General features: G+C 32.8%; 1 protein-coding gene across 1 annotated transcript; it reads left to right on the top strand.

The window, feature by feature from the left end:
* The first annotated feature begins 3,350 nt into the window (after positions 1–3,350).
* LOC111395213 (nudix hydrolase 25-like) lies at positions 3,351–7,035 on the top strand. The gene is made up of 6 exons (XM_023021212.1): positions 3,351–3,596; positions 4,968–5,018; positions 5,493–5,585; positions 5,966–6,060; positions 6,586–6,697; positions 6,776–7,035. The coding sequence occupies exons 1-6, from the start codon at positions 3,531–3,533 to the stop codon at positions 6,878–6,880; spliced, it is 522 nt and encodes a 173-aa protein (XP_022876980.1). The 5' UTR covers positions 3,351–3,530; the 3' UTR covers positions 6,881–7,035.
* The last annotated feature ends 2,788 nt before the right edge of the window (positions 7,036–9,823 follow it).

The raw sequence follows: 9,823 nt of genomic DNA, 5'->3' as shown, positions 1-9,823 counted from the left end.
TAGGAAAATCGAAAATTAAAAGTGTGTATAAGTTTGGTAAACTTGTACTCGATGAGAAATTTGTTGGAAAATGCTATTCTTATGAAGGAATGGTTAAATTGTGTATTATTGACAAGTCAAATGATAATAAAACTAATTTTGCGTCTATTGTTACTTCATTTTAATTTTGACATGATAGATTAAGTCATATTGGTAAAAGCACTGTGAAACAAATGATGAAATGTGATTTAATTTGATATGATGAAAATAATGAATATAAATGTCAAATAATACTTGGGAGCTTGTTGATTTGCTACTCGAATCCAAATCTGTAGGATGCAAATGGGTGTTTAAGAGAAAGTACAATGTTGATGGCTCTCTTAATATTTTTAAGGCTAAATTAGTAGCTAAAAGATATCGACAAAATGAATGAATATACTATTTTGACACTTACGTATCGGTAACTATAACATTAATTAGGATAATATTTGTATTAGCTTCGATAAATAATTTGCATGTTCATTAAATGGATATCAAGACAACACTCTTGAATAGGATCTTGATGAGGAGGTCTATATGGAACAACATGAAGAGTTTGCTCTACCTGAAAATGAGTATAAGGTGTGCAAGTTAGTGAAATCGTTATACGATTTGAAGCAAGCACCTAAGAAATGGCACGAGAAATTTAACTTAGCAATTATATCATTTGGTTTTAAACACAATAATGTAGATAAATGTTTATACTCTAAAGTTTGTGACAATTATGTGACATTTATTTGCTTGTATGTTGATAACATGTTGATTATAAGTAATCAAATGGATGGTATAGAATAAACACAGAAGTTTCTATCTTCCACATTCAAGAAGAATGATCTTGGATAGGTGGATACAATTTTGGATATCAAATTCACAAAGACTAGTGGGAATTACCCTCTGAGTCAATCACATTATATCGAGAATATGATAAGCAAGTTCAAACATTTGAAGATAAAGGAGTATAGTACCTCGATTGATCCAAGTTCAAAACTTGTAAAGAATTATTGAAGGGCAATTGCTCAATTAGAATACACAAGTGCTATAGGGAGTCTTATTGCACAAGGCCAGACATAGCCTATGCAATAAGTAAACTTACTAGTAATTTGAGCAATGATTATTGGAAGGTCATTGGGAAAGTTCTTGGATACTTAAAAAAAACAAAGAATTTAGGCCTACAATATACTAAATTTTCGAATGTATTGGAAGGATTTACCTGTATTAGTTGGATATCTAGCACAGGTGAAATTAAATCTACTTTAGGTTGGGTGTTTACTCTTGGAAGAGATGCAGTCTCTTGGAAATCAAAGAAATAGACATGTATAACACACTCGACTATGGAATTCAAATTTGTAGGACTATCGAAAATCGGGAAAGAGGCTGAGTGGCCTAAAAATCTCTTTTATGAGATACTTTCAGGATCGAATAACACATCTTCAATACTTATCATGTGTGATAGTCAAGCCACATTAGTAAAGACATACAACGAGTTATACAATAGAAAATCTAGACATATGAGTCTTAGAATGATTATATAAGGAAATTAATCAAGGATGGAATAATTTTCCTAAATTGTGTAAAGTCAATTGAGAATTTAGCAGATCCTTTAACTACATTACTAAATAAAGATTTAGTGGCGTCTACTTCAAATAGGATAGGGTTGAAACTTCTAGATTAATAGGTTTATCAATGACGACAACCCAACTTGTCATTACTTAAAAGGTAATCCACGGGTTCAAAGGGTAATAACAAGTCATTTGATGTGTGGATAGTTTCAGCGTTGTCACAATCTGCCATAACCCTGTCTTAATTAAATAATACTGGTTGTTACTGAAGTGAGGATTGAGCTTTAAGCTCTTAATAAAGTTCATTTCTAAAATACAAGTATTTTGAAAAGTAACAAAAAATTAAGTTTTATCATAAAAAGAAAAAAATTAAATAGAATTTTAAATTGAAAAAAAAATATTTATATAATGAAGAAAACAAATAAGAAATTTTAAAACTATTTTACAAATATAACAAAAAAATTAAAAAAATTAAACAAACGAAAATTATAAAAATGAAATAAAGAATATAAATATTATTTAGAATTAAAAAAAATAAATTATCATAAAGATAAAAGAATTAATAAACAGTAAAAAATGAAGGAAAAAAATAAAAACGGACAAAAAAGTGTTTAACAGTCATGGCCCAGTGGTCTCGACGACTGTTAACAGTCGCACACAATCTCGTCCCTTGATTTTTTTAATCTGAAAATCGTCATTTTTGGCGAGAAATGACAATTTTGCTACAAAAAAAACACCTATATAGTCTACACTCAAGCATATACCTAAATAACGAAGAATAAAAAAAATAAATGTTTAATTTAACTTTACCATATATATGAAAAATCTCATAATCCACAATAATTAATCTTACTGAAGATAATGTTGTCAGTGTCTGGATTGTGTAGTGATCGGTGTTGGGTTGATTGTGAGGGTGGCAACTTCAACTTGATCCTGATTGTATGAGTTTTTTCTTTTTTCTTTTTGCTCTCCATTGTTTGCACTTTGCACAAGATGAGGGTGCTTTTGTTCTTTAATTTCACGATTTTAGATCTTATCTTCTATTTTTAATGGTCAAAGACCATAATGAAAACATGGCAATATGGCCAGATCAACCTGCTATTTTCATGTATCTCCTCGAGAAACAATAGATCTCAACCTGATCTAATCTCCCAACATTGGGTAAATTTCATCCGTGGTCTCTAATCTTTCAGCAAAATCTAAATTTGGTCACTAAACTTTTATTTGTTTCAATTAGGTTACTAAACTCAAATTTTAGTTCAACTAGGTCGCTAAACTTTATTTTTATTTTCAAATTTCACCGCTCACTCATTTACTACCATCTCTCAAATTGATATATTGCTTAATTGAAAGAAGTACGACATTAGATCTTCTACATATTTGTTGTGCAACGTCCCATCTTATCACTTTGTCACATCATAAAAGAGTTAATATAAACTTGTCATTCAAAAGATATTATAATAACCTTAATTTTATCATTTTTTCTAAGGCACCAATAATAATTACGTAGAAGATCAAATAAGATAAGATCGTCAACTAAACAAATTTTGTCAATTTGGAGAATCATAGATGATAGAATGTGACTAAGTAATAAAATTAAAATAATTAAATTAAAGTTCAACGATAGATTTGAGGCAAATGAGAACACCTCATCCCAATTCCCACCTCCACAATTTAGTGCTCATTTTGTTTGTACACTAAAATGTTCAGTGCCAGCGCACGATAAGCGCCCACAAAAACTCAACTCTTGAAAAGTCTTCGATAGCACCCCGCTCGTCATCATCACCCCACCCCACAAATACTAACTTGATTAGCTTACATATGAAAATATGTTTGACTTTCAGCTAAAGTGATTTTCTGATTGTGATTTGCATTTATAAGAAAATTCTCTGTTTTTCGTTCAAGTGTTTTCAACTCTCTGACTCTCTTCTTTTTTTCAAGAAAATAAAATCAATGGAGGGTCTGCCCTCTGGTTATCGTCCCAACGTTGGAGTGTGTCTAATCAATGATGATAATATGGTAAACCCTTTATTTTCCCCCTAATTTTACAATCATCTAATTATACATATATAAATTTTTTTTTCTGGGCTTTATGTGGTTACAATAATTTGAGAGCAGAAATTAGATTTATCATTTTTCCCATTAATTCTTTTACCGTTTCACAGCATAAAATATGATTTGATTTTTTTTCTTTTTTCTTTTTTTAAGAAAAAAATCATAATTGTTTCTGGGTTTTTTTGGTAATTGTAATAATTTGACAACCAGGAAATTGACTTATTGTTTAATTTCGCTTGTAAAATTTAAAATTTATTTATGGCTGTTGGGTGGCAATAATATTTAAGGGCAAGAAAATAGATTTCTTGTTTAGTTAATCTCAGAAAGCTTTAAATTTCTTTCGCTGGATTTTGGATGTACTATTTTGAGAGCATGATAACTCATTAGGTGATAATCTTTTGCTTGGATTTATTATTTGGTTTTTAATTTTTTTATTTTTCACTGCACAATTTTATGTAATAAAACTAGGGATTGAGTAGAATTTCATACTGTGGTATTTAATTTTTTATCTGAATTGCATTGCCTCTATGTTATTTTCATTTCGAGCTAAGAAACTGGGATAAATTAGAAAGGTGTATGCGAAGTGACCTTAATTTATTATGATACTTTGGAATAGTGAACTAATAAGTGAATATGTTATCATATCAGTTTTCCATTTTTCAGGGAGTCTACGAACTTTTTGATCTATCAAATTTATGATGATTATATAAAGTATTAAAGCAAGAGAAAATTTAGCTCTTCAGGAAATGATTTTTTTGCTTAAGCATTGCATTCAGCTTGATGCAAAAGTATATAAGCAAATAAAGAGCGTGTTTACATGTGCGCTTTTCAATGTATGTAAACATTTTGTCGGAATGATGCGTGCAATTATATGTAAGTGTTTTCCAGTTGTTTTTAAACTGAAGCGGATGTCACTGAAAGGCGCAAAGTTAGTTCTTTTAGAGTAGGACAGACGGTGAATCCGTCCCATTTAATGCAACCAAAACGTTGCCAATAAAATTCTTTGTAATTATATTATCAAGTTGTTGGAATATGTAGTTGACTTGAAGTACTCATCTCTGATCATGTAATATGATGCTGAAGGCAAAATATTGCATGTATATATTACCGGTATCAAAGGACACTTCTGGAGGGTTTGAGAAGTTTCTTTCAATGTGACTTTGTTTAATCATAAACATTTTGAATGTAGTAAATAATATTGTGATTAAATTCCCAACCCCCATCTGATAAAAGTTAATAGCAAATAAGTATGGATGAAGTGCTTATTTTCTTAAAATGACTGTGTTAATGGGTGGATGCAAGGAAAGACAATAACATTTTGCTATTTGCTTGCAGGTCTTTGTTGCTTCCAGACTGAATGTTCCTGGTGCATGGCAGATGCCCCAGGTGATGCCACCATTATTATTTCCCCTTCAATGCTTTTGATTTGTTTGATATCTAGTATAAAATTCGTCAGTCATTATCTAAGCCATATTACGTCAAATTGTTGAGGTTGAATTGAGAACGAGAAAAGAACTTCTGAGAAAAGCAATCATACAACTTTTACTTGTTTTCACAGAATTAATTAGGGTGGGTAGGCTAATATTTTTGGGGGATGAAAAGGTTTCAAATTTGAGCTCAAGATAAAAAGAAAGTTCAAATGCAAACGTGGCATATCCTACTTCCATCTTCAACCTAATTGAATGTGGAGAAGTATAGGTTGGAAGGGCATCAATGGTCCTAAACAGTACCAAGTGGTGCCTAATATTCATCTATCTTTAACATTTTGCTGTTCAGAACATTATCTTAACTGAACATGGGTTTCATTTGTTTGGAATATATTCAATCTTATGCAGTTGCATTTCAATTTTCTATTTGCAGGGGGGAATTGAAGACGGTGAGGATCCAAGATCTGCAGCAATTAGAGAATTGAGAGAAGAAACTGGAGTAGTGTCTGCTGAAATAATTGCTGAGGTTGTCATATATGATAGTTTACGACATTTTTGTTTTTGCTTTAAGTGTATCTCCAAAATGTTGTAACATGTTAACATAGATCTATTGTGATGTTTTTTCTTTTATTAGAGACCACTTGTAAGGCGGACAGGAGAGTTAGGAATAAGCTTGAGAAAGATAGTTTCTAGTCACTTCCTATTCTCCAAATCGTGAATTTCCACATTTACTCTTTCCATCCATTTTCATTTTTTTTAATGTCAGAAAAATCCATCAAACTGTAAAGCAGATTTTGCTTTTTTCCCAAAAAAAAAATCCGATTATATGTGTTTTTTTACTAAATGCTGATTGTCTTAAAAGAAGGACTTGTGTGTTTATTTTGAAGTTTTGCTGTAAATCATCAGGTACCAAATTGGTTAAGCTATGACTTCCCTCCTGCTGTAAAGGCCAAAGTGAATCGTCTTTGGGGAGGAGAATGGCATGGACAGGCACAAAAATGGTAAATGTCATGCATAGATTTTTTCCCTTTGAGAATTCCTGATGTTTCATATAGTTAAGAACATGTTTAGTTTAACTGCGCCTAATTAATTCCACTAATTCATATTCTTGTCTTTTCCATCTTGTATCTTGATCCTATCGTTTGCCCTGCCTGACTCAAACTTGTATAGTTTCTACTAAAAGCTACTTCATTCTCATTTATTCACTCCATTGAAACCATAACGAGTAGAGGAAAATAGGGTATGATCTGGATAGCTTATCTGTTGCTATCAGTTGTCTCTGGTGACCTAAGAACTTGAAAAAGATTGCTGAAAATTCAGAATCCAGGGCGATTCATTAGTTGGATACTGATAAATATAAATGCTGAGTATAAATTATTCATACTCTCCAACTTATGTTTTGGATGTCTTCTATATATGCTTTGAATGTCACATATCCCATCATCTTATGGATCTTACAAGCTGTAAAGATAGACGAACAACGGTAAACTTTTAGCATGATGAGTGATTGGAGCAATTCATGATAGGTTTCTTATGAGATTGACGAAAGATGAAAGGGAAATCAACCTAGCAAATGGTGACACAGACCCAGAATTCTCAGAATGGAAATGGGCAACCCCCGAAGAAGTTGTTGAGCAGGTATACCGTCATTATTCTTGATTTTGCAAATGAGTTTGCTAAAAATGCTAATCCATGCATGTGGATGAGTTGTCACAGGCAGTGGACTACAAGAGGCCAACGTACGAGGAAGTTATGAGAACCTTTCAACCTTACTTTGTTGGCGCTGGACAAGCTACAAAATGCAATTCTACAAAATGGTGAATATTTCTGTGTTTGCTATGTATAACTGCCACTGGACTCTGTAAATGTAAATGACTGAAGTTTGTACTCGTGAAATTACAAGTAATGTTTCATGTTTTCTTCAGATTCATAGAAAGGAATGGCAGTGCAGGAATCATAAAATTCCATTAAAACTATTTTAGTTTGAGCTACAATACTATTGCAAACATTCCTTGTTCAATGTCTCATCCGCGCAAGAAGTTAGACTAGGTGCTCTTCCAATTTGGAGTGTATTCTCTGGGCAGGGCGAAACCTCATGGAAAAAAAAAAAAAAATCCTTGAAATAAGGCTTTCAGCCTGATCCTTGTACGTATTTATTGTTTCAAACGTGGAAATGCACTAATAGTGGAGGTGTGGTAACACTCTGTATTCTAGCCCACAACAAGCCCTTTGGACAACAACATAGGGCCTGACTTTCGGTATTACCAAACCTCCATATGGGATCATATAATCAGTAATACCAAATTTTCTGATGCAGAATCCTTGAAATAAGGCTTTTAGCCTGATCCTTGTACGTATTTATTGTTTCAAACGTGGAAATGCACTAATAGTGGAGGTGTGGTAACACTCTGTATTCTAGCCCACAACAAGCCCTTTGGACAACAACATAGGGCCTGACTTTTGGTATTACCAAACCTCCATATGGGGTCATATAATCAGTAATACCAAATTTTCTGATGCAGAGGATCCTCAAAGAGGCAACTGTAGAGCATACTTTTGATACTGCTTAGATCTTGCTCTTACTTATTCATTTTAAAATTTTCACAGTTGTCAAGACTATGGAAGAACAAAGAAAGGATTTTAGAAGAACATTGTTAACAGGAACAAACTTTTTATTAAGAAGAGTTGAGCTCGAGATGATCCTCAATGAAAGATAAGAGCTCCTTATATAGAGGAGGAGCCTCATTAAACAACCGACACAAAACTAATAATACTACCAATGACTCATCACTTTTAGTACAATACTTATTACATAGGATATGACTCACAACTTAAAAGGACATGACTTATCACTTTAGTAGCATGACTCACTACTTTTAGTACAATAATTTTACAACCATCTTTTAAAAAGTAGAGAATCTACTTTTTTAAAAGGGATTTTATTGCAAACGACAAAATGATTATTTTACACGAGTTGCTGAGTCATCAAGGTGTTCCAAGATTTGCTTCTCGTCCAGGTTCATTTAAATCATCTGAATCAGAGAGGAGTCCATGTTGCTTCCACCAAGGCCAAGTTGTAGTATCAAATTTTTCTTCAAAAATTTTTTCTGCCAATTTTTCAAGATTGTCTGGGTCTGTTGGATCAAAATCATACGACTGTATTCCATAATCATATGGATCTTGAGAGTCCTGGAAAACACTGTCATTATAATTTATTTCCGTGTCCAAATATCTTGAGTTTTGTTTGTCTGGATTGCTTGATCCTGGTTTGTCCACGTCCATTTTATCAATTTTCATTTTTTCTTGAAATTCATTCCAGAGATTGTTACGCAGTTGTTGTCCTTCTGGTGTGGTTTCTGGATATTTAGATGTTTCTCCAAGGCATTGATGTGGCCTTCCCAAGTAAAGCTGGTTCCAATGGGTTTTGTCACTTTCCCAAGTAGCAAATGGATAGTGTCCAAATACTTGTCCAAAAATTTGGCATTGTCCTTCTCTGTGTTTCTGAATGTCTTGTTGAATCTTGGCTACATAATCTAGAGGTAAAATTTCCCATGGAGCATCATCTTCTATGTCTGGCCAAATTTGTGGAGCAATTGTCTGGTTGATTTCAGCCATTTTTCTTTGAAATTCTCGAAACTCCTTTGGATACCTTTCCCAATCTTGATGGAGATTGAAAGGTTGGACTGCATACTCCTTGACATAAGAGAAGTGTTCATAAGAACCCGTTTCTGTAAAATATCCTTGCCGTTGGAAAATCAGAATTACAAAAACATTGTTTTGGGAAGTTCTCAAATCTTTAAATTTTAAAGAAAATGCTTCAAACATTTTTATCCAATGAGAAATAGAATAAAACCATTCGAAGAATTTCTTTGCCTCAAAATGTGTTTCTTGAAATGGATCATTTTTGTTAAAACTTCAAAGAGTGATTTCTTTGAACCATTCAAGAGATTCACAAACATTAAAAGAAACTCCAATTTGGAAAAGTTCCAATAAGTACCACAGAAAACAAAGTAATTCCTTTGAAAATTTTGAAACTGCTTGGTGTGGGATTATATGGAACAGATTAAAAAATGGATAATCTGGATGAAATCCAAGAACACCAAGAGTTTCAATTCTTGTTTGCCTGATAACAATGGACTGATATTTTAACATGAACTCTTTGGCTCGGGAATGGAGGGTTTTGTCTCTGATGAGAGTATTAAGTTCTGGGGGAATTTGTTCATTTTGAGAAAGCAAATAAAAGGGAAGGTTCATCATACAGATTACAGGGATAGGTTGGGAGTGAAAAGCTTTTGGTCTGGTGAGTAGGTCTGGAAGGAGGTTGGTTTTTCCCTTTATATGTTTGACATCAAAGTTAAAGTTTGAAAACTATTCTGCCCATCTGAGTAGTTGAGAATTTGGAATTTTTTTTTGTTTGAATGAAAGCATTTTAGGGAATGCTGACATGTCCATTTCAATAAGAAATTTGTGTCCAATGAGATGAAACTGAAATTTCTCAATACCACGTTTTACCGCCAAAATTTCTTTGAAAGTGGAATGATAATGTTTTTCTGCTTCTGAGAATGCTCCACTTTTGTATCCACAAATGTTTCTTTTTTCATTTTTCTCCTCCAATAGAACTACTGCCCAATATAAATCACTTGCATCAGTTTGTAAGATCCTTTTCCTATTAGTAGGGATAGATAGAGCTGGAAGTTCTTGCACCTTTTGTTTGATTTTTCGGACAGCTTCTGTTTGTTTTGAAGACCATGGTGGTACATCTTT

Source organism: Olea europaea, chromosome 1 (assembly GCF_002742605.1).
Source record: "Olea europaea var. sylvestris chromosome 1, O_europaea_v1, whole genome shotgun sequence".
Lineage (NCBI taxonomy): Eukaryota > Viridiplantae > Streptophyta > Magnoliopsida > Lamiales > Oleaceae > Olea > Olea europaea.
Note: the sequence above shows the minus strand (reverse complement) of the source record. Positions and strands in the feature narration are given on the sequence as shown.

Excerpts from the sequence above, each read along its gene's own strand:
- LOC111395213 (XM_023021212.1), top strand. The coding sequence starts at position 3,531 with ATGGAGGGTCTGCCCTCTGGTTATCGTCCCAACGTTGGAGTGTGTCTA. Across the intron at positions 5,586-5,965 it reads CTGCTGAAATAATTGCTGAG|GTACCAAATTGGTTAAGCTA; the intron begins GTTGTCATATAT and ends GTAAATCATCAG. Across the intron at positions 6,698-6,775 it reads CCGAAGAAGTTGTTGAGCAG|GCAGTGGACTACAAGAGGCC; the intron begins GTATACCGTCAT and ends GAGTTGTCACAG.